Source organism: Sorex fumeus, unplaced genomic scaffold, assembly GCF_029834395.1.
Source record: "Sorex fumeus unplaced genomic scaffold, SorFum_2.1 ptg000095l, whole genome shotgun sequence".
In the NCBI taxonomy this organism is placed as follows: Eukaryota; Metazoa; Chordata; class Mammalia; order Eulipotyphla; family Soricidae; genus Sorex; species Sorex fumeus.
The window spans coordinates 3349984-3373245 of record NW_026606152.1 but is presented as its reverse complement, the minus strand read 5'-3'; the positions used below and the strand labels follow the sequence as shown (position 1 = coordinate 3373245).

At 60.8% G+C, this 23262-nt stretch overlaps 1 protein-coding gene across 3 annotated transcripts in view; it reads right to left on the bottom strand.

Moving 5' to 3' along the window:
- Nucleotides 1–5987: 5987 nt before the first annotated feature.
- RGS12 (regulator of G protein signaling 12) overlaps nt 5988–23262 on the bottom strand; it is a 30324-nt gene continuing 13049 nt past the window's right edge. Inside the window, exons 3-16 of one of the 3 annotated variants that reach the window (XM_056132764.1) lie at nt 19705–19726; nt 10760–10929; nt 10588–10680; nt 10252–10395; nt 9574–9747; nt 9261–9417; nt 9026–9102; nt 8565–8759; nt 8314–8387; nt 8108–8234; nt 7591–7687; nt 7338–7417; nt 7044–7197; nt 5988–6395 (exon numbers count right to left, since the gene is read on the bottom strand). In XM_056132764.1, coding sequence (XP_055988739.1) covers nt 6040–6395; nt 7044–7197; nt 7338–7417; nt 7591–7687; nt 8108–8234; nt 8314–8387; nt 8565–8759; nt 9026–9102; nt 9261–9417; nt 9574–9747; nt 10252–10395; nt 10588–10680; nt 10760–10929; nt 19705–19726 — 1920 coding nt within the window. In that variant the 3' untranslated portion in view covers nt 5988–6039. The remainder of the gene's footprint in view (nt 6396–7043; nt 7198–7337; nt 7418–7590; nt 7688–8107; nt 8235–8313; nt 8388–8564; nt 8760–9025; nt 9103–9260; nt 9418–9573; nt 9748–10251; nt 10396–10587; nt 10681–10759; nt 10930–19704; nt 19727–23262) is intronic. The other 2 variants (XM_056132765.1, XM_056132766.1) reach the window with 2 other exon arrangements.

Below are 23262 nucleotides of genomic sequence, written 5' to 3'. Positions count from 1 at the left end.
ACGTGAGGGAGTAGAGGGAATGTGAGGGAGTAAAGGGAAGTAAGGGAGCAGAGGGAATGTGAGGGAGTATGAAGGAATGTGAGGGAGAAGCGGGAATGTGAGGGAGCATGAGGGAATGTGAGGGAGTATGAGGGAATGTGAGGGAGTAAAGGGAAGTAAGGGAGCAGAGGGAATGTGACGGAGTGTGAGGGAGCAGAGGGAATGTGAGGGAGAAGAGGGAATGTGAGGGAGTATGAGGGAATGGGAGGAAGTATGAGGGAATATGAGGGAGTATGAGGGAATGTGAGGGAGTATGAGGGAATGTGAGGGAGTAAAGGGAAGTAAGGGAGCAGAGGGAATGTGAGGGAGTTTGAGGGAGAAGAGGGAATGTGAGGGAGAAGAGGGAATGTGAGGGAGAAGAGGGAATGTGAGGGAGTATGAGGGAATAGGAGGGAGTATGAGGGAATGTGAGGGAGTATGAGGGAATGTGAGGGAGTAAAGGGAAGTAAGGGAGCAGAGGGAATGTGAGGGAGTGTGAGGGAGCTGAGGGAATGTGAGGGAGAAGAGGGAATGTGGGGGAGTATGAGGGAATGGGAGGAAGTATGAGGGAATGTGAGGGAGTATGAGGGAATGTGAGGGAGTAAAGGGAAGTAAGGGAGCAGAGGGAATGTGAGGGAGTGTGAGGGAGCAGAGGGATTGTGAGGGAGAAGAGGGAATGTGAGAGAGAAGAGGGAATGTGAGGGAGTATGAGGGAATGTGAGGGAGCAGAGGGAGTGTGAGGGAGTTTGAGGGAGCAGAGGGAATGTGAGGGAGAAGAGGGAATGTGAGGGAGAAGAGGGAATGTGAGGGAGAAGAGGGAATGTGAGGGAGTATGAGGGAATAGGAGGGAGTATGAGGGAATGTGAGGGAGTATGAGGGAATGTGAGGGAGTAAAGGGAAGTAAGGGAGCTGAGGGAATGTGAGGGAGTGTGAGGGAGCAGAGGGAATGTGAGGGAGAAGAAGGAATGTGAGGGAGTATGAGGGAATGGGAGGAAGTATGAGGGAATGTGAGTGAGTATGAGGGAGTATGAGGGAATGTGAGGGAGTAAAGGGAAGTAAGGGAGCAGAGGGAATGTGAGGGAGTGTAAGGGAGCAGAGGGATTGTGAGGGAGAAGAGGGAATGTGAGGGAGTATGAGGGAATGTGAGGGACTATGAGGGAATGTGAGGGAGCAGAGGGAATGTGAGGGAATATGAGGGAATATGAGGGAGCATAGGGAGTGTGGGGAGCAGAGGGAACGTGAGGGAGTAGAGGGAATGTGAGGGAGTAAAGGGAAGTAAGGGAGCAGAGGGAATGTGAGGGATTATGAAGGAATGTGAGGGAGAAGCGGGAATGTGAGGGAGTATGAGGGAATGTGAGGGAGTATGAGGGAATGTGAGGGAGTAAAGGGAAGTAAGGGAGCAGAGGGAATGTGAGGGAGTGTGAGGGAGCAGAGAGAATGTGAGGGAGAAGAGGGAATGTGAGGGAGTATGAGGGAATGGGAGGAAGTATGAGGGAATGTGAGGGAATATGAGGGAATGTGAGGGAGTAGAGGGAATGTGAGGGAGTGTGAGGGAGCAGAGGGAATGTGAGGGAGAAGAAGGAATGTGAGGGAGTATGAGGGAATGGGAGGAAGTATGAGGGAATGTGAGGGAGTATGAGGGAATGTGAGGGAGTATGAGGGAATGTGAGGGAGTAAAGGGAAGTAAGGGAGCAGAGGGAATGTGAGGGAGTGTAAGGGAGCAGAGGGATTGTGAGGGAGAAGAGGGAATGTGAGGGAGTATGAGGGAATGTGAGGGACTATGAGGGAATGTGAGGGAGCAGAGGGAATGTGAGGGAATATGAGGGAATATGAGGGAGCATAGGGAGTGTGGGGAGCAGAGGGAACGTGAGGGAGTAGAGGGAATGTGAGGGAGTAAAGGGAAGTAAGGGAGCAGAGGGAATGTGAGGGATTATGAAGGAATGTGAGGGAGAAGCGGGAATGTGAGGGAGTATGAGGGAATGTGAGGGAGTATGAGGGAATGTGAGGGAGTAAAGGGAAGTAAGGGAGCAGAGGGAATGTGAGGGAGTGTGAGGGAGCAGAGAGAATGTGAGGGAGAAGAGGGAATGTGAGGGAGTATGAGGGAATGGGAGGAAGTATGAGGGAATGTGAGGGAGTATGAGGGAATGTGAGGGAGTATGAGGGAATGTGAGGGAGTAAAGGGAAGTAAGGGAGCAGAGGGAATGTGAGGGAGTTTGAGGGAGCAGAGGGAATGTGAGGGAGAAGAGGGAATGTGAGGGAGAAGAGGGAATGTGAGGGAGTATGAGGGAATAGGAGGGAGTATGAGGGAATGTGAGGGAGTATGAGGGAATGTGAGGGAGTATGAGGGAATGTGTGGGAGTGTGAGGGAGCAGAGGGAATGTGAGGGAGTATGAGGGAATGGGAGGGAGTGTGAGGGAGTATGAGGGAATATGAGGGAGCAGAGGGAGTGTGAGGGAGCAGAGGGAATGTGAGGGAGTAGAGGGAGTGCAAGTGAGCAGAGGGAATGTGAGGGAGTAGAGGGAATGTGAGGGAGTAAAGGGAAGTAAGGGAGCAGAGGGAATGTGAGGGAGTAGAGGGAGTGTGAGGGAGCAGAGGGAATGTGAGGGAATATGAGGGAATGTGAGGGAGTATGAGGGAATGTGAGGGAGTATGAGGGAACGTGAGGGAGTAAAGGGAAGTAAGGGAGCAGAGGGAATGTGAGGGAGTGTGAGGGAGCTGAGGGATTGTGAGGGAGAAGAGGGAATGTGAGGGAGTATGAGGGAATGGGAGGAAGTATGAGGGAATGTGAGGGAGTATGAGGGAATGTGAGGGAGTATGAGGGAATGTGAGAGAGTAAAGGGAAGTAAGGGAGCAGAGGGAATGTGAGGGAGTTTGAGGGAGCAGAGGGAATGTGAGGGAGAAGAGGGAATGTGAGGGAGAAGAGGGAATGTGAGGGAGTATGAGGGAATAGGAGGGAGTATAAGGGAATGTGAGGGAGTATGAGGGAATGTGAGGGAGTATGAGGGAATGTGAGGGAGTAAAGGGATAAGGGAGCAGAGGGAATTGAGGGAGTAAAGGGAGTGTGAGGGAGCAGAGGGAATGTGAGGAAGTAGTCGGGAATGTGAGGGAGTATAAGGTAATGTGAGGGAGCAGAGGGAATGTGAGGGAGTAAAGGGAGTGCGAGGGAGCAGAGGGAATAAGGGAGTATGAGGGAATGTGAGGGAATATGAAGGAATGTGAGGGAGCAGAGGGAATGTGAGCGAGTATGAGGGAATGTGAGGGAGTATGAGGGAATGTGAGGGAGTATGAGGGAGTTTGAGGGAAGGTGAGGGAGAAGAGGGAAGGTGAGGGAGAAGAGGGAAGGTGAGGGAGAAGAGGGAAAGGAGTATGAAGGAATGTGAGGGAGCAGAGGGAATATCAGGGAGCAGAGGGAATGTGAGGGAGTAGAGGGAATGTGAGGGAGTATGAGGGAATGTGAGGGAGTATGAGGGAATGTGAGGGAGTAAAGTGAAGTAAGGGAGCAGAGGGAATGTGAGGGAGTAGAGGGAGTGTGAGGGAGCAGAGGGAATGTGAGGGAGTAGAGGGAGTGCGAGGGAGCAGAGGGAATGTGAGAGAGTATGAGGGAATGTGAGGGAGTATGAAGGAATGTGAGGGAGCAGAGGGAATGTGAGGGAATGTGAGGGAGCAGGGGGAATGTGAGGGAGTATGAGGGAATGTGAGGGAGTATGAGGGAAGGTGAGGGAGTATGAGGGAAGGTGAGGGAGTATGAGGGAAGGTGAGGGAGTATGAGGGAAGGTGAGGGAGAAGAGGGAATGTGAGGGAGTATGAGGGAAGGTGAGGGAGAAGAGGGTAGGTGAGGGAGCAGAGGGACTGTGAAGGAGTATGAAGGAATGTGAGGGAGCAGAGGAATATGAGGGAGTAGAGGTAATGTGAGGGAGTATGAGGGAATGTGAAGGAGTATGAGGGAATGTGAGGGAGTAAAGGGAAGTAAGGGAGCAGGGGGAATGTGAGGGAGTAGAGGGAGTGGGAGGGAGTAGAGGGAGTGTGAGGGAGTATGAAGGAATGTGAGGGAGCAAAGGGAATGTGAGGGAATGTGAGGGAGCAGAGGGAATGTGAGGGAGCAAAGGGAATGTGAGGGAATGTGAGGAAGTATGAGGGAATATGAGGGAGTATGAGGGAATGTGAGGGAGTAAAGGGATAAGGGAGCAGAGGGAATTGAGGGAGTAGAGGGAGTGTGAGGGAGCAGAGGGAATGTGAGGAAGTATGAGGGAATTTGAGGGAGTATGAGGGAATGTGAGGGACTATGAGGGAATGTGAGGGAGTAAAGGGATAAGGGAGCAGAGGGAATATGAGGGAGCAGAGGGAGTGTGAGGGAGCAGAGGGAATGTGAGGAAGTATGCGGGAATGTGAGGGAGTATGAGGGAATGTGAGGGAGTATGAGGGAATGTGAGGGAATATGAGGGAATGTGAGGGAGTAGAGGGAATGTGAGGGAGCAGAGGGAATGTGAGGGAGTAGAGGGAGTTTGAGGGAGTAGAGGGAGTGTGAGGGAGTATGAGGGAATGTGAGGGAGTATGAGGGAATGTGAGGGAGTATGAGGTAATGGGAGGGAGTATTAAGGAATGTGAGGGAGTATGAGGGGATGTGAGGGAGTATGAGGGAATGTGAGGTGGTGAGTGTAAGAGTTCAGAGGAGGTGAGAATGAGAGGAAATGTAAGAGGGAGTGTGTGAGAGGGAACAAGTGTGAGAGGGAGTGTTGAGCATGAGAGAGTGTGTGAAGGACTGTGAGAGGGAATGAGTGTGAATGGGAGTGTGCATTAGAGTGTGAGCATGAGAGGGAGTGTGAAGGGAAGTGTGAAGGAGTGAGTCTGAGAGAATTGAGAGTGTAGGAGGAAGTGTGAGGGAGCGTGTGATGGAATGAATGGGACTATTGAAAGTGAGGTGGTGAGTATGAGGGAGTGTATGAGAGGAAACGAGTGTGAGACGGAGTGTGAGTACTTGTGTGAGGGCGAGAGGGAGTGAGTGAGCTGCAGGCAGCTCCATACCCCGAACTTTAGGCTCCCCTTGTTTCTGCCCTCTGGACCCTGAAGAGCAAGCCTGACGGTGGGCCCATCTCTCCCCACCGCTTCGTGGGGGTCTCACTGGGCCAAGTACCCAGAGGAGTGGGTGGTGTGTCTAGGAGAACCCCTCATTGCCTAAGAGTGCCCACTCTTTCCTGGTCACATTTCCTCTGGGTGCTGAGCCGAAGTCCGTCCTCAAAAGAAGAGTAGCTCAGTGGCGGGGCCTGATGATGGGGCGTTTTTATTAGTGCTGGGACTCAGCCCCGGGGCACGGTGGCTGCAGGGAATGGCATGCGTGCAGGTACCCAGCACTCTGACCCATGATCCATGTGCCTCATTCACAAGCATCCCTGCCCACCTGGTTCCCACAAGTCAGGTGTGGGCAGGCCTGACGTGGCCAAGCAAAGGGGCCTCCATGTGGGTGGGGAGCAGCCCCTGCCGAGCGCATGGGAGAAAGGGTCACACCTGGGGCAAGGCCCTGGCCATGGCACCAGTGGGGGCCAGGGGATGTGCCTTGGGCCGTTTCCCAGCAGGCTGGGGTTCCGCCCACTCTCTAACCATAATTTGGCTTTTCTGGGAGCTGCCACGGCCACACGGATCACCAGATGGTCATCTGGAGATTCACACTCAGTTCAGTCAGGCTGGTGACCCTGTGAAGTTAAGGGGTCTCGCCTGTGCCCCTGTGCGCCCCCGTGGACGGGTTGCAGCCTCGCTCTGGGCCCAGTGGCTTCTTGCTCTCTCCAGCAAATGCTGCGTGGTCCTGGGCTGGGCCCCGACTCTGAGCGGTGCGGGTGTGGGTACCAGCTTCCCAGGATGGAGGGACAGGCGGGATGGGGCCTACAGAAGGGCAGAGAGGCCCCTGAGGCCTGACGGGGGCCCCACCATCACTGCTCTTCCTCAGACACAGCGGGGACAGTGGGGACAGTCAGAGATGCAAGGGGGAGGGGCATTGGAACCAGGGGCCCGGTCTGGTCAGGTGCTGGCTCAGAACCTGGAGGTACCTGGTCTCAGAGGTCCAGCCGCATCCTGTGGGGTGGGGGGTGGTGGCAGGAAGCTGCTGTTGGGGCTGCTAATGTCCCCCTCCCCGGTCAGGGTCAGGTCGGCCTCTGGCGCCCCCTCCATGGTCTGGAGGCCCCTCGCCTCGTCCTGCCCCACAGGAGGCGTCTGGGCTGGCGAGGAGGCTGTGTCGGAGCTGGGGCTGGAGGCTGGGCTCTCGGGGTGCTCGGGCGCGCTGGGGGGCAGGCGCAGGAAGGCCGGCAGGACCAGGTCCTCCTTCCTCAGCAGCCCGCGCTGGTCGTCGGCCCGGCTGCTCTGAGCTTTGGAAATAAGCTCAAAAAACTCTGTGGGAGGAAGGGCCGGGCTGGATGAGCCAAGCCCGGAGAGCAGCCTGGCCCCCCCACAGGAGCCCCTAGTCCTGTGCCCCCAGGGACTGCCCGGGCAGAAGGGAGGTACGAAGCGTGCTCTGGGCCTGGCTCTTTCTGAGCTCCCTGCAGCCCCTGGCACCCCAAGAGAGGAGGCCCTTGACGCTCAACCCTCTGGCCCCCCCGACAGAGGGGTCCCGACACGCCCCATCTGCTGGACACCACCTGCTCTGAGCCCCCTTCCTTGCCTGCCAGGGTCCTGGTGTGCGGCTCAGAGCCGAGCAGGGCTCAAGCATGTGCAGATAGTGTGTGTGTGTGTGGGGGGGGGTGAGACCCTGGACCTCACAGCGGCACACAGGGCCAGCAAGGAGCTCCCGGGGCAGGGCTGTGTCGCCTCTGCTCTGCTTCTCCTTCCTACGCCTGAGAAAGAAGCTTCAGTCCCTCTCAGCCTTGGGGCGTCTCCCCTCTCCTGTGGGCGGGGGGGGGGGGGGGACCCTCAGGCCAGTGGGCGGTGCCTGCCTTGGGCACTCCTGCCCACCTCACATGGAAACTGGGGGACGGTGCACGCGCCGGGGAGGACTGGCACCAGAGTACCAGCAAACACGCGAGTTGTGGGAGCACACATACCCTCGGCTTCGTCCAAATTAATTTTCTGACTTTTTTTTTTCCCAATCTTTGCAATAGATTCTTCTCTCTTTGAGAGCCGGGGCTCCCTAGCGTTCTTCCCGTTTTCTCCTTTTATCTTAATAGAATTAGACTTGCCTACAGCTCTGCCCTCTCCCTGCATGGAAGGAAAAGCCAGAGTTCCGCTCCCGCGGCCGGAGGGGAGGGGGTGCGGGGCGCTTGCGGGGGCAGGGGAGGAGTGGGTGGCCTCCCGGGCAGGAGGGGCGCTGGGCAGGAGGGGCCGGGGCCAGGCATTACCAGGGCCGAGGGGTTCCGGGAGCCTGAGCTGGCGGCTGTGCCGTGCTTGCTGGACACACCTCTGGGCTTCTCTGCGGCCACTGAACAGGGGTGAGGGAAGCACCAAGTGACCATGGAGCCGCTGTGACCGCAACACGCGAGGCGGCCAGGGCCCTGGACAAAACCTGCCGTGGTGCAGGCCTGTGTCTCCACGTCACGGTGGGCAGCCCAGGTGCCCCTGCATGGGGCATTAGCAGCCCTGAGACCCGCTTACCTCGGCCTCGGCTGGACTCCTTCTCCTCCAGGATGACCCGCTGTCCGTCCAGGCTGGCTATGGGGGCCCCCAAGTCCAGGGGCTCCTGCTCTCCACTCTAGGCAAGATGGGGCATGGGGTGGGAACTCAGCCAGATGAGAACATTCCAGAACAGTTGGTGACAGCAGCTGCCCAGCCAGAGGGAGGTGCCCAGTGGCTGCGGGGTTAGCCCGGGAGGGTCCCTGAGGTGGCTGCAGATCTCAATGCCCAGTCCCCGGCCCAGCTGGACACTTTGCCTGGCTCTTGACACTGGGGGGGGGGGGGGCTCATCACCTGCGGGAAGGGTGACACAAAGCTGGGCCCAGGGACAGGAGGCTGCAGGGCTGTCCACTTTTTGTGGGTGTTCCAGAAGGAACTGGGAGTAGATGTCCTGGTGGGAACGAGGGTCTCCAGGCTGGTGTGTGTGTGTGTGTGTGTGTGGTGGGGCTGGGTGAGTGGGAGAGGCTGTGCTACCTCAGCACCGGCCATGGGCACTCACCAGCCGGGCAGCCAGGTCATTCAGCCGCAGACCATACTTGGCCACCACGGGCCGCAGCACCTCGGTCACGGGCTTCGTGGGCTTGGCCTTGAGCCCCACCGAGCGGTTAATGGGTACGAGGTCAAGCCTGGGGGGCAGGATGAGAGACGCTGGGGCCAGGTGGCGGGGCCCCTGCAGGTGCGCAGGCGGGCGGGCGGGGCCCTCACCGGAACAGGGTCCGCTTCTCCAGCCGCAGCTCCCTGGCCTCCAGGATGCTGCAGTCCTGCTGTAGCACTAGTGGCTGGGGGAGGGAAGCAGCTCAGCAGAGGCCCAGCGGCACCCGAGAGCCGCCACGAGATGTGGCAAGGGGAAGGCGCACAGCTGCACAGAACAAAGGGAAACCCTCCAAGCCGCCCTCCGCCCCCGCCCCCGGCCGCTGCCACTGCCAGCCCAGGCTGAGAAGAGCTGGGGCGGGTACCTTGTCCCCGCCCAGAAGGAAGAGGTCCACAGCCGCCCCGTTGAGGCCGTGCCGCTCACACAGCCCGGCCAGCAGGTCCTTGATGGACAGCCCGGCCCTGAGCAGCACCATGCAGGCCGTGCCGTCTGGGAGCTGCACGCAGCAGTGCGGGGGACTCCGTTCTCGCTCAGCCGCTGACACCCTGCAGGCGTCCTGCTGGGGAGAGAGATGGGGGCACGGTGCGTGGGTCGCCCCAGCGGCACAAACACGGGTGCCTGTGTGACACACGATGAGCTCCAGCTGTGAGGGTGGGCGTGGGAGCCCCTCCCTAAGCGAGAACAATGCAGCATAAACGTCACCATGGGCTTCCGAGGACTGGGGGGCATCCACACAGTGGGGACACCCCGGCCCCGCAGCCCCACAGAGCCGGCACGGGGGGGGGGGTCCCACAGCCCAGGCTGAGCTGGGCACCAGGGACTCACCAGGTCCAGGCTTCCCGCAGACGACACTGAGGCCTGTGACTCCCGGCGGCCCAGGGCCCCGTTGGCGTGGGGGGGTTCTGGGGGAACACACAGGGCTCAGAGAAGCCCCCAACTACGGCGTACCCCTCCTGTGTCCCCTGGCGTGTGGCGCAGTGGCACTCCCCACCCCCCGCAGCAGGTGACAGGGCATCTGAGCCGGGTTCCTGGGGCAGGAGCCTCTGTGGGCATCACCCACCATGGGCGTGTGGATGGCCGCTGAGATCCTTCTTCTTCTGCGACCGGCCCGTGCTCCGTGCGCGTGACCAGGAGAAGAAGGGGCCTCGGCGCCGCCGCTCTGCCTCCTCCTCTGGCTCCTCGTCCAGGGACCGTCCAGATCGAGACTTGCTGCTGAGCTGCAGGGACGTCCACAGGCTCAGTCCTCAGCGCCCGGCCCCGGCCCCCCGCCCCAGGCCTCATTGTGTCGCTTCAGGCCAGGGCCACCCGGGGGTGCTGGGAATTGAACCCGGACCTGCCTCCCTGCTGTGCCATCACCCCACCCTTGGGCCCACCTTTTTTGGCGTGGACACGTTGGAGTGGTCCGAACCATGCCTGGAGGCTGGGCTGCTGGGCACCTGCTGGGCGTCTGGGAGGGGGCGGCCCTCCACCTCGGCCAGGATGCAGGCCTGGTAGAGCGGGGACTTGAGGAAGCGTGTGTAGCTGTCGAACTTCATAAGGTTGAAGATCTGCCAGAGGCCACACCGGTCAGAGACCACATCCCCTCTCCATCTCCGCAGCACTCAGAGACCCTCATCCCCCACGCCCCCCCTGTGCCCGCAGTGCTCAGCCTGGAGGGGACCTGGCTCAGACGCTGCACCACACTGCCAGTCATCTGTGCCGGGTCTCCTGCATGCTCTCTGATTGTCCCCTCACAGTCAAAACTGCCCAGGCAGCACGGGAGGACTCAGCCCTGAGCACCTGGGATTGGACAGGGAGCCCCAGAAATAGGGCCCCAGGAGTGAGCACAGTGCTGGCCTGCCTCCTGGGGCTCCCCATGCTGCAGCCCTGAGCACACTGGGCTCTAAAGGGCTGTCAGCTGGGGCCTCACATGGAGACACAGTGACAGTTTGTGTCCCTGTATTCCCCAGGAAGGCGGGGTCAGGGAGATGGAGAGAGGGACATGGGATGGCATAGGGGTTCCGGTGCCCTGCACAGGACCAGGGGCAGTGTGCCTCGGCCCGGGCTGTCACCTGCAGCTGCTGCTCCTTGAACATGTCAGGGTGTGGGGTGTCAAGGATGTCGGCGGCCAGCTGGGCCTGGCTGTCGATGTTGACGGGGGTGGTGGCTTTGCTGCACAGGAAGCGGCTGAAGATGTCCCGAGCCCTGTAAGAGAGCTGGGGGACAGGAGGGCGCGCATGGGGTAGGCAGCACACCGGCCCAGGGGGACCCTTGCCCCCTCACCCCAGGTCCCCAAGGCCTCCTCCCGGCCTCTGCTCCTCTCTGAGCTTTTTCCAGGGGTGGTTTTGGGGCGCAAAGGCCGGCGGCCGCTGGGGGGCACTCCCGCCCCACAATGCCCCGGGACTCACCTCCTTCTGGTCGTGGGCGGGCACATGGGTGAGCCCCTCACAGGCCTGCCAGAACAGGATGTTCTCCTCGCTGAACTCCCGCTTCAGGAAGTCCTGCAGGACACGGCACTGCTCACCCCGCCCGTGGCCCTGAGTCCCCTCCCCCCCACCCAGCACGAGGGGCCCCACTCACAGAGAAGTACTGGACCCCGAGTGGGTCCTGCAAAAGGCGCTCGAAGGACACGGCCCAGCTGGCGACCCTCCTGTCACGCAGGCGCCGGCAGCTGTGCACGCTGGGGAGGCTGGCGTTGCTGCTCAGGCTGTGCGTGCTGGCACAGTCCTTCAGGTCCCCGCCGCTCAGCTCTGCGGACAGGCCACCTTGACCACACACGCCCCCCGGGCCCCAACCCTCCTGCATGAGGTGGGGTGGCCCAAGCGGTAGCCTCACTCCTCGGAGGCGAAACAGGACATGGGCGGCTCCCGGAACATCCTGCCCACGCTGTCCCCTCAGGAGCTGGGTGCTCCCTTGCCACCTGGGGCAGCAGCCGGGACAAGGGCCACCTCCACCATTGGTGAGGCCCCGCAGAGGCCAGGCCACGGAGTCCTGCGGGCGCCCACGCACACGGGACGGTGGGAGTGACCAGGGCACAGCACAGGAAGAGCCCTTTGCGGACACAAGGTCCGTGTGAGCGGAGCGGTGCCCTGGGGCCTCTCTGAGCTGCCGCAGCCCAGAGTCCTCTGCACTGAAGCCCGGCCGAGCACAGAGGCCACACATGAGCCCTGTGGTGTGAGCAGGCAGACACTGTCCACGCTGGCAACCAGGGCTGGCTGCCGGGAGCTTGGCATCGCTGTGCGTTCCCACGCACAACCATCTAGAAGACCACATGTCACAACCCAACACTCGCCACCCATGTCCCGCCAGCCAGGGATGATGAGGGAAGCATCGATACATGCACGCAGTACATGCACATGCATGCCTCTTCACACTCTCATCCATGCACACGTGTTCACGCTCGCATCCATGCGTGTGGAGAGCATACTCATGCACACGTGTTAACACTCGCATTCATGCAGGCGGAGAGCATATGCATGCACACGTGTTCGTATTCCTGTCGACACATGCAGAGAGCATACGTATATGCACATGTGTTCACACTGCTGCTCACATACATGCTTTCACATGCACAAACAGGCTCATCCTCCCATTCTTATAATCCACAATCTCATGCACTCAAACTTACATACATCTGCACGCACAGACCGTACACACGCATGCTCACATAGAAAAGCATACATAAACACACAATGCTCATGTATATACACATGTTTGTATGCACACACATGCATATGTGCCCCATATACATGCTCACGCCCCCCCAGATCTATCCATCCACTTGTGCTTCACACATGCACACATGCTCACATTTTGAGGGGTTATGGGTGAGTCTGCCCTGGGAGGTGGTTCCAGTCCAGTATCGGAAATGTTGAGGACCCAGAGGTCAGCCCTCCCACCCATAGGCCACCCTAATTACACCCCAAGAGGGGCTATACTAGACCCGATATGCTGGGGAGATGCTCGGAGGAAAAGCAGTGAGCCTGGGGGCAATGCCGGAAAGCCTCCCGTGTGCTGGGGACTGTGAGCACCTGCGCCTTGGTCCCCTGGGACATCGCATGCTGCCCCCACCTTGGAAGAGCCAGTGCTCCTTCACTCAACACCCTGGGGTAGGCTTGCGGAGCTTGAGAGAGTGAGCTTGGGGGTGTGCAGGGGGAGGGATGGTGGGGAACTCCCCATACACAGAGCCCTGAGTGCCAGTACAGGCAGCACGGGCTGGGGGCCTGGGAGTTGGGAAGCACCAGCCGGGGTCTGGGATCTGGGAGCACGGACCGAGTCTGGGATCTGGGAGCACGGACTGGGGTCTGGGAGCTGGAAGCATAGACCGGGGTCTGGGAGCTGGGGAGTGGGGAGCACACACATGCATGCAGCTGGGGCCGGTGCATAGTCCAGGGCAGCTGGGGGCTGGTCAGGGAGCGGCACGCAGCAAGCACACCCCCCTCACTAGCCCGGGCCCCAGGAATGTGGGGCCTGGCACAGGGCTGCAAACCCACTCTGTCCTGCCCCACCCCGCCACCAAGTGGGCGGCAATCTGTGCTCCCAAGCTGGGCCGCCCCACCGTCTCTCTTTGCTCCTCTGGAGAGCAGCCCCCAACCTGTTCCGAGCGGGGCCTCACATCCCAGTTCTACTGTTTGTGGCTGCCGTTCTTGCAGGAAACCTCCCCAGGTGCTAATGTTCTGAACCCCTATCCCTCAGCTGAGGCAGGCAGCCTGGCGGCCGGCCCGGCACCCCCGAAACGTACGTGTGCCCCTCCCCCCTGCTCTAGGCCCCTCACACGTACCTGAGGTGCTGCCAGCCTCCCTGCCAACACAGACGCGGGGACTTTACCTGGGCACAGCTGGTAAGCGCCACTGTGATGCCACTTAACCAGGTACTTCCAGCCAGGCGCCGCAGGCCAGCCCCCTGCACCCATCCTGGGTCAGCCAGAACCCCAGGGGCGCTGGGCCGAGGCCCAGGCCCCAGGCTCAGGCGACTCTCTGCAGCCCCCAGCAGTCCCCACCGCCCAGGGAGATGCATACATAATTCAGGGCTGGACCTTCAGGCCGGCCTGCGCCTGACTGAATTATTCAGAGCAGGAAAGGGGGAAAGACAGCTGAGGGAGGACAGGCGGGCGCTCAGGACGCTTCCTCCCGACACTGAAACTCGACACTAATCCCAGAAACAGAAACTGACTTCTGCCTTCATCGGGAGAAGCTCTCGCAGTCTGCCCCAGGAGAGGGCCTGAGCAGACTCCAGCTGCCCTCTGCCTGGCCACACTGAGCGGTCGGGGAGACACACCCCCCTGGAACCAGGAACCGGAGAAGCAGGACCCAGGGCAGCTGGCCCCAAGCCCCTCCTCTGGGTCCCCTCCGGGGCCACCCGCCTCTCCCCTCCCCTGCAGCCCCTCCCCTTCCCTTCCCTAAAGCCCCTCCCCCATGCAGCCCCTCCTCCTCTCCCCCATGCAGCCCCTCCTCCTCTCCCCCTGCAGCCCCTCCCCTCCCTTCTCCTGCAGTCCCTCCCCTTCCCGCCCCTGCTGCTCCTCTTCTCCCCTCCCCTGCTGTCCCTCCCCTCCCTTCCCCTACAGCCCCTCCCCTGCAGTCCTTGTGGCTCCACCTTGCACGGGCACCCAGTGGGCTGGGCTGAGGAGGACACAGGGAAGATGCCAAGGCCCTTGGGGCTGTATGTGGCGCTCCAGAGCTTGGAAAGGCTGTGTGGGCACTCAGTGGGAGCATGCGGGGTCTCCACTCCCAGGGGCTGTACCCGCACTGCCCAGACCCCTCCCCTCCTGAAGCCCCCGGGGTCTTCAGACAGCTCTCTGAGTGGAAATGTGAGCAGATGGGGCCAGGCTCGGCAGGCAGCTGTGCTGAAGGGCGTAGACGGCCTGCCGCGGTGGCAGTGGCCATGCCGAGCGCCCCACACCGACAGTGGCCCCCACCCCCGTGATGGCTCGTGGAGGACAGCCTCGCTCTCGCACCCAGGGGCCTGCGTATCCGTGGGCATCCCCGTGCCCAAGATCGGCACATGAGGGGGTCCCAGTGTCGATCTGGCCAGGAGGGGGCTCAGCTGCCCATAAAACGGTGGCGTCACAGGGACGCTGGCAGGGAAGGAACTGACTCACACCCACCCTGCCCTCCATGAACTGTGGCCATCACGGGGTTGGGGATGCCAAGACCTGCCATACTCTCCCACGCTACTCCCACATGACCCTCCTGTGACCCTCCAGTGCGTGGGCCTCAGGCCTCTCAGTGAGCTGTGCCCTGCACTGGGGCCCTTCCATCCTGCCAGGCCTGCTGGGCTGTCCCCTCACTCCTCTATGTTTCCTGCTTGCCCGCCGCCTCCCACCACCTCATCTCGGTCCTTCCCTGTCGGCTCTCTCTCTGCCATGCTCCGTGCCCTCCGGCCGCCTCAGCCACAGAGCCTGGTCTCCCAGTGGCCATGGCCCCGGGCCCAGGGCACAGCCATGTATGGACCCGACATGTAAGTGCTCCAGGGCCATGTCCACTTAAGGACCTGACACATAAATGACCCAGCACCACAACCCTATATAGACCCAACACATAATTGAACAATGGCACATGCATGCGGGCCATCTGACGTCAGAATCCCCCCAATGAACACTGGTCACCAAACCACATGCAAAATGGCACAAGGTCCCGCCCGGGCACTCCAGTAAATGTGTGACCATTGGCCGCTTGTCGGGGAACTGCCAACAAGCCATGTGGAGGACTCCACAGGGGCTGTGAGGAGGACAGCCAGAGGCCCCAGAGCCCCCCGAAAGACCAATGGGGCTGGGTGCAGGGAACAGGCAGGGCCCATGGATGGCCACGTCCCAGTGCTCTTCAAGGGGCAGGCATGCCTTTGGTGCGAGTGGGAGGCGAGGCCACATTTGGGGTGACTGGCGTAGTGCTCTCCTGTAGTGCTTACTGTGGCCTCACAGCATGGCCAGGGACTTTCCCGTGTTGCCCCCTGCGCCATCCCACTTTGACGACAGAACCACCTCAGCACTCGCGGGCGGCATGGCCTCGTGTCCAGACTCCTGAGGAGCAGGCGATGTCCACATGTGAGAGGGAGGACTCAAGGGGTGAGGGGGTGAGAGGCCGAGCCCCCAGGCCAAGGACGAAGAGAAGGAGTGCGGGGGTGAGTGCAGGCGAGGGCTGGCTGCAAGCTCCCTTCCTCTTTCATTTCCTACCGCGGCATTGCCTCAGAACAGAGCAAAGCCCACATGCCCAAGGCTGCTGCCCAGAGAGGCCAGAGAGGAAGCGCCCCCTGCCCGTACTCACCACAGGGACGCCAGCCCAGACTAAACAGCAGCCATGAGAGAGGCGCTTTCTCAGGCCCGAGTCAGGCAGAGAAGGAAGAGGAAGAGGGGCCCGAGAGGGCAGCAGACCCGGGCCCCATCCCTATACCACAGATGGTCTCCCCAGCCCCGCCAGGAATGAGTCCTGAGCACCCTTGTGTGTGCCTCCACCCGCAAAGGGGAGGGAAAGAGCCAAGAAAGGCTCTTAAAGGCTTTGCCAGCCCGGAGCATCCTCAGGGGCAGGGATGAGAAGTCAGGGTCGGAAGGACAAGCCCAGGGCAGGCCCCGGGGGTGGGGGGACACGGGAAGGTACAGAATGGCCGTGCCAGAGACACAGGGATGGAGGCCACGAGGGATCACAGACGTAGGCAACTGGGAGGCAGACGGACAGAGGGCTGGAGGGACTGACGGGGGGAGGTGGGCACGGGGGGATGCGTGGGTGGGGGGACCATTGGATGGAAGGTGAACAGACAGATGGATGGGCTGATGAAGGAAGGAAGGAAATATAAGATGCAAAAGGCAGACGCGAAGTCTGTTCTGGAAGAAAATACAGGAGAACCGCGGACCCTCAGTGCCCTGGGAGCTGACCCTCAGAGGGCTGAGGCAGCACCGGCCCAGAGGCCGGGGAGAGTCGCCTCTTCCATCGGGTACAAGGGCAGTGGAGGGGCAGCAGAGGGAAGCAGTGCCATTCAGGATGCAGAGCAGGGGCCGAGCAGGGAGCCTGCGCCCACCGGCCTCTGGGCTGCTCGCTGCCAGTGCTTGTGGGGGTTGGGGGGCTGATGGAGTTCAGGGGCCCCTGGGCTCCATCCTTACGCGGGACACTCGTGCTCTGGACTCGAGTCACCTCCCACCCTGGGTTGGCTTTTTAAACCATTCTGTTTCACTATCATTGTACTGGCAGAGAGGTCTGTTTCCTGAAATGGTGACTAAGTAACGTGAAGTGGGGGTCGCAGTTTAGGGGCAGAGCTGGCGGGATGCTCTGGGAGCCCCAGGCTGGGCCCAGCACTGTGTCCCCTGAGGCCTGCTGGGGATGACCTCCAAACAAAGACCTTGCTTTTGGGAGTAGGGAGGACGGTTCAAGGGGCTGGGCAATGCAGAAACCCAGCACTGTATGGTCCCCCAAGCACCACTGTGCACACAGCTAGAAGGAGGACTCTGTGCAGGGCATGACCCTGAAACCAGAATATCAAAACTAAAGAAGGCCAGAGGGGCCGGAGCGATAGCACAGCGGGGAGAGTGTTTGCCTTGCACGCGGCTGACTGGGTTTGATCCCCAGCATCCCATATGGTCCCCGGAGCACCACCAGGAGTAATTCCTGAGTGCAAAGCCAGGAGTAACCCCTGAGCATTGTTGGGTGTGACCCAAAAAGAAAAAAAAAGGCCAGAGAGGAAGCACAGGGGTAAAGTGCTTGCCTTGCATGTGACTGACCCTGACTTCATTCCTAGTAAGGCGTAAGGCCTCCTGAACACAGCAGGAGTGATCCCTGAGTACTACCGGGAATGATCCCTGAGCACTACTGGGAGTGATCCCTGAGCACACCAGGACTGATCCCTGAGCACAGAGCCAGAGTAAGCCCTGAGCACTAGCAGGTGTGGCCCCAACTCCACTCTCCCCCAAAAATAAAAAACAGGATTTAAAAAGTTTTAGAGAGCTGTTGGCACAAGCTGTCGAGCTGTAGTGCTCTGTGCCCATGTCCACCTCTGAGCCAGCCCACGGCGGGGCCCCCTGGCAGGGCTCATCTCCTGTGGGCTCCTGTGGGCATGATGGGTGGCCAGCACTCTGCGGCCTCCCCAGCAGGCCCTGCTTTTATGCAGGAGGCCCTGACCCTCACCAGCGGCGTGTGCAGGAGCTGGGTCTGCTCACGCTGAGACCTGAGGCGAACCCGAGGAGAGACGATTCTCGTGCTCCACAGCGGCCGGGGGCACAGCCAACCATCCCAGGGTAGCTCGGCCTCTGCTCAGAGACCTCGGGGGTTCCCATCACAGAAAAACGGTCTCTCTGGGAGGTTGCAAAGGTGCTAATTAGCCGATGTGGGGGTGAGATGTGGACATTGCAAATTACCACGTTGTGCCAGTTCGACACATACTCTTTTATTTGTTAACTTCCCCTCAGTAAGGCAGGAGAATGAAACAGAAGCAGGCTGGAGGCTGAGCCCAGTGCCAAGGCAGGCCGTGCTTGCAGCCAGTCCTGGTCTGCTCCCCAGCACCCCGAAGTCCCACCAGGAGTAAGGCCTGAGCACGGCCACAGTGGCCCCCGAAGTGAGTACGTATGAAGGTACTTGTCTGTGAGGCGAGGCTCGGGGCAGAGCATGTGCTGGTCTGCACCTCACACACAACAGCCTGAACCCAATGCGGGGCAGGGGGGCTGAAGTAGTTGCTGGTTAGGGGCAAGTGGGAGCCCCCCCGCTGGCCCGGAGCCCCCACAGGACAGGGTTCATCTCTGCTCCAGGCCTCATCCCAAACACCGTGCTCCAGTGCCCCAGCTCAAGAACAAGGTGGGTCCCCAGTACTGAGCCACTGGACGCAGCTGAGGGTCCAAAGGAGTCGGTGTTAAGCGTCAGTTTTGCCCTTACATCGGCATCCTAGATGGGACGAGCCCCAGGCAGGTGGCAGACACGGAGAAGCAAGGGGACCCTCCAGCTTTCCAGTCACCTCAGCCTCCTAGAGAGGAAATGATGTGCCGGCAGTCGCTCATGGGAAAGGGGCCCCGGAGAGAAGCCGGGTTGGAGTGGACAGATGCCGAGTCCATGTCCACTCGGAAAAGAAACCACCCAGCGTGGGCTTCCGCAGATTCTGGCGTTTTGGGAAGAGAGTGACAGGAGCACCTCTGGGTGTGGCCCTGCTCTCCCCTGGGCCTGGTAGGCGATGCTCAGGGAGGACTCCTGGCTCTACACTCAGGGGTCACTATCGGAAGGGCTTGGGGGACCATACGGGATACTGGTGATCGAATCCTGCTTGATGGCGTGCAAGACAAGAGCCCTCCCTGCTCACTATGTCTCTGCTCTTGGCTTGGTCTTGGGGTGGGGGTGGGGGTGTTGTTATGTGCCTCAACGAGGGAGGAGCAAGTTCAATTCCTGAGCACCACCAGGGAGAGCCCTGTAAAAAGGGTTTATAATCACAGGGCCGAAGAGAGAGGACCGTGGGCAGGGCACTTGCCGTGCACGTGACCAACCCGGGTCCAACCCCTGGCACCACTTCTGGTCACCTGAGCCCACCAGGAGTGATCCTTGAGCAGAGAGCCGGGAGGAAGCCTTTAATTATAGGAGTGGGCAGGAACGGGGACGAGGAGAAGGGACACAGGTGTGGGGGTGGCGCAGGGGCCTCCAGCCAAGAGCACTTCCTTAGGGAGCCCCCACAGGCACCCTGGGCCACCCTCAGTGCATGTGGGACTGAACACTGAGGAGCTGCCAGGGAAGGTCCCTCAGATGGGCAGAGCAGACGCAGTCCCCAGGCCGAGCGCCACTGCCCGCTCCCCCCTACCTGCCCCCTCCGCCCCTCTACAGCCAGGCCTGCGCCCAGCCAGCTTTTCCCACGCGGGGCTTAAGGCGCGTGGATTTGGTGACAGATTTGGTGACAGATCCCTGAGGCCAGAATCCAGTGAGGCAAGTTCCTCTCCTTCACAAAGGCGCAACACAAAGACAGCTCTCCCTGCCGGCCGGGCTGGGCCAGGCACTGGAAACCCAAGCTGCCCCCTCCCCGCCCTCCATTCCAGCAGGGCTGGGCACAGGAGAGGCACAGGTGTGGGCCCCGGCGGCCATCCGGGCCAGAGAAGTGCCTTCCTGTGGCCCGGTCTGGCGCCCGATCTCTCAGCACTTCCTGGGCATCTCCTGTGGGCGCCCCTGACCCAGGCCCAGCCCGGCCGCAGCCCGTGCACCCCTGCTCACACCAGTGAGGGCACCTGCTGTTCCAGCAGAGACCCCGGGCCGGGGCCGAGCCGGACGGCCGCCCCACCACCCGGGCAGAGCTGTGTCCCGGTTCCTCATCCCCCACAACACCTTTCCCCTTTCCTGGTCAGAAGGGGAACTAGAGCCCTGGGCACCTCGGCCCAACCTGGGGGCTGGGGCCTGAGCGCAGCCGGAGCCCTGCCCTACTCCAAATCTGGTTCCATGGCGGGGCCAACGAGTCCCGGCTTGCCTGTCACTCTCCACCAGGCCCCCAGGCCCCCCATTCCTGGAAAGAGGCTCTCCCCACCACAGGCGTGAGCTGATGGCTGCACGTTGGGCCCCCCGTGGACGCGAGCAGTGACTTACCCCCGTCGGACACGGCTGCAGACTGCAAGAAAAGAGAGAGAGACATGAGTTACTCGGTCCTCACGGCGCCGTGCCTGGCTCTCCAGGTGGGGACGCAGACTTCTGAGTCAGGGGCGCTCCCACTTCCTGAGCGGCTCCGCCCAGGCCCCTGCGGCACTTCTGGGACTCGGCACCACGGAAGTCATCCCTGGCGGATCCCGGCAGATCCCAGCACGTAGACAGGGCTTCCCCCAGGGGACGCCAGCAGGGGGGGCTGCACTCCACAGGGGGCTGAGCCAGAGGGGAGGAGCAGGGAAGGGTGGGGGCAGAAGAGGGGTGGACTTGGGGGGCATACAGATGCAGAGGCGGTCCCTGGAGGTTCTGGGGCTCCCCGGGACGGGACTAGTGGAGGTGGGGGTGCACGCGAGAAGCACTCAAGCCCAGACCCCTGACCAGAGCCGCTCTGGATTTCCCTCCTTTGGGTCTCAGCCTGGCAGGAGACCAGCCCTAATCGGGACCGGCCGTGGAGGCAGGGGTGAGAGATGACTGGAGGGGAGTGTGGGCTGCAGCGAGCACCCCCACCCCACGGCCCCTCCTGATGTGCTCCCGCAGGCCTCCAGAGGGGCTGCCGCCTGAGCCCAGCCCTTGGGTGTGTCTCCGTCCCCACCCCCCATCCACATCCTTTCCAGGAGTGACACAGGCTGACTCTCCTGGTGCCACGTCCCCTTGGGGAGCCAGGAAGAGCTTGGAGCCAGGGATACCCCCACCTTCTGCGGGGGACATAGTCCCCGAGGGCCACCCAGGAGACTACCCAGGAAGTGGGAGCCTTAGCTCTGGCCAACACCGTGAGGGGCACAAAGTGTTCTCTGGGCTTGGAAGGATGCAAAGGTGCAAAAGTGCATCCGGGGTGGGTCCTGGCTATCCAGATCCCCAGGGGCACCACCAACAGGTCAGGACTCAGGCTTCCCCTCGGGTGGGAACGGTGCTCTGAGAACAGTGCTCCAGAAGCTGCTCCCCAGCTGCCCCCACGGCCTCCCACAGTGACACAAATGCCAGCCCCAAAGCGGTGCTGAGTGTGGCGAATATGCCCCCAAAATGGGAAACTGCCCCGAAGTCAAGCTTGTTTTCCAGAAAGGGCTCAGAGTACCACATGACCCTGCCGCCCAGCCCCACACGGGCACCACTGAGCCGATGGCGGCCATGCTCACAGAGTCACAGAGCCAGGTGTGAGGAGTGCATGTGGGTGAGTCAGTGCCGCTCTCGGCCACCAGCACCACTTCCCGCTCTTGGCAGAAGGCCCATCTGCTGCTAAAGGACAGGCAAGCGGCCCAGACACCTGCGTGTTGAGAATGAGAGTGGAAATCTCCCCGGTGCTGGGAGAGCTCGACTGTCACCTCTCAGCTCACACCGAGAGTTGTCGCTGAACCCTGATGAGGACGTGCCTCGGGAGGGGACAGCGTCAACGGGCCACAGAGCACTTGGGTTCCAGGTGGGCGAGGTAGGATGGGGGGGCGGGGACTGAGGAACATGGGACCCCCAGCTCTGCAACTACTCATGGGACCACGCCCAACTCCCCCGGGCATGGTGCAGCACTTTCCCTCACCCTGGCTGTGCCCTCCGCAGGGGCTGGGCTGACCTCCCGGACAGACGCCACTAGACACAGGCCGAGGCTGAGAGGAGGAGGCTTCCTGGGACCATGCTCACCCTGAGCTCCAGCACAGCTCTGAGCTTCGGGTGAGACTGTGGAGGCATGTGCGGGTGCCTGTGCACATGTTTGTGCGTGTGGTGTGCGGGTGACTGAGTGCAGATGTGTGCATGTTTGGGCCGACTGTCCGCTGTAACCTGCCGGTCGCGCTGGCCCAGGCTGTGCTCTGCCTCCTCCACAGTCTCCCTGAGCATGCCTGTGCCCTCGGGCAGCTGCCTGGACCCTCAGTTACAGGCACAGGAAAGACAGCTCCATCCACCCGACCTCACAGGAGCCCGAACTCAGGGCTGGGCTGCAGGACATACACACACACACATGCACACACGTGTGTGCATGCACTGGCCATGTGAAGAGGGGGCACGCCCACGCCATGAGAGCTCTGTGAGAATGAATGCACACGTGCTAGGGAGTCCCTACGGACACACACACCCTCCCACATGAAAGCAGCATGCACACACCAGGGCTGACCACGTAATGTGTGTAGACCCATGCACATGCACACATGAGAGCACTGTAGAAACTCAGACTGCATACATGTGAACATGCACACTTGCACCGAGCCATGTGCTAACAGGCACCCCAATGCCAGGTCTGCACCCAGGTGTGGTATCCCCCAGGCTACCCTGTTCACGCACGTGCAAACAGGGACACAGTGTGCCCATGTGCATATGCAGAGGTGGGCAGGACACGAAGAAGCTGTAAGGCACCCACTTCCATGCTGGCCTGAGACACGCAGTGCCCACCGTGCCTGTGTGCTGAGTCATGGGGTGAACACACGTGTGTGTCCCAGAGAACGCGGAGATCTCCACTAAGCACTGACGTGCCTGATGGGAAGATGCGGTGCCCGAGTCCTCCCAAACATGTGCCACCTGGAGCCACCACAGTGGGGACCTGAGGCGGACTGTGGGCAAGACGAAAGGGCCTGAAACTGCGGGCAGCAGGCCTGACCCTGGACAGCAGCAAGGTGCATGGTGCCGGACTGAAGAGAAAGGCAGATGCTGGTGACAGGCCCCAGGACACACCCTGCTCGGGGCTGCCCATGTCCAGGGGAGTACATGCTGGCCTTCCGGGCTTCTTGGGCAGGAAATGTGCTCAGTGTATCCCCCAGAGACTGCGGGACAGTGCACCCTTCCTGTGGCTCCAGCCCAGGGGCGCTGACTCCCCACTCTCACCCCAAGGCAACAGCTCAGCCCCGGGCTGGGCCTCCATCCGGTAGGCAGCAGCTCAGGCCGAGCTGGGGAGAGCCTGCCCTGGCCTCACTCCTCAGCCCCACGAGCACATAGAACATGTGTGACAACCCAACACACGTGCTATACAACAGCACAACATGTGTGCAGCATACATACAACACACACATGCCATGCACACACCACAGTTCAGCAAAGCACACATATGCCATGAGCACATGACAAGAAACAATGCAACAGAACACACATATGCAGTTTACACGTGGCACAGTCCAACTGATACCACAAATGTGGATCATTTCACATGTGCTGTGCAACACGTGGCATGCCATATGCAGGATGTGCTCCAAACCCACCCTCATCACACACACACACACACACACACACACACACACACACACACTCCACTGTTGTCCTGGGGCTGAGGCTGGAGCTCAGGCAGAGATGCCCGGGTGCCTCCGAGAGAGGCAGTCCCATTGGGGTGTGGCACGAGGAGACGTGGTTATGTGTCTCCTGGTCTGTCATTAAAAGGGGGTCTCCCAGAGCCCACAAGGACACGTGTTGACCCTGGTGTCCCAGGTGCAGGCCCTGAGCTCAGACATGAACTGGTGTGTACCACAGGTGCCCCACCTCTCAGGGAACCCCCACTCAGCCACACATGTCCCCCAGGCCAGAAGAAAGGTTGCA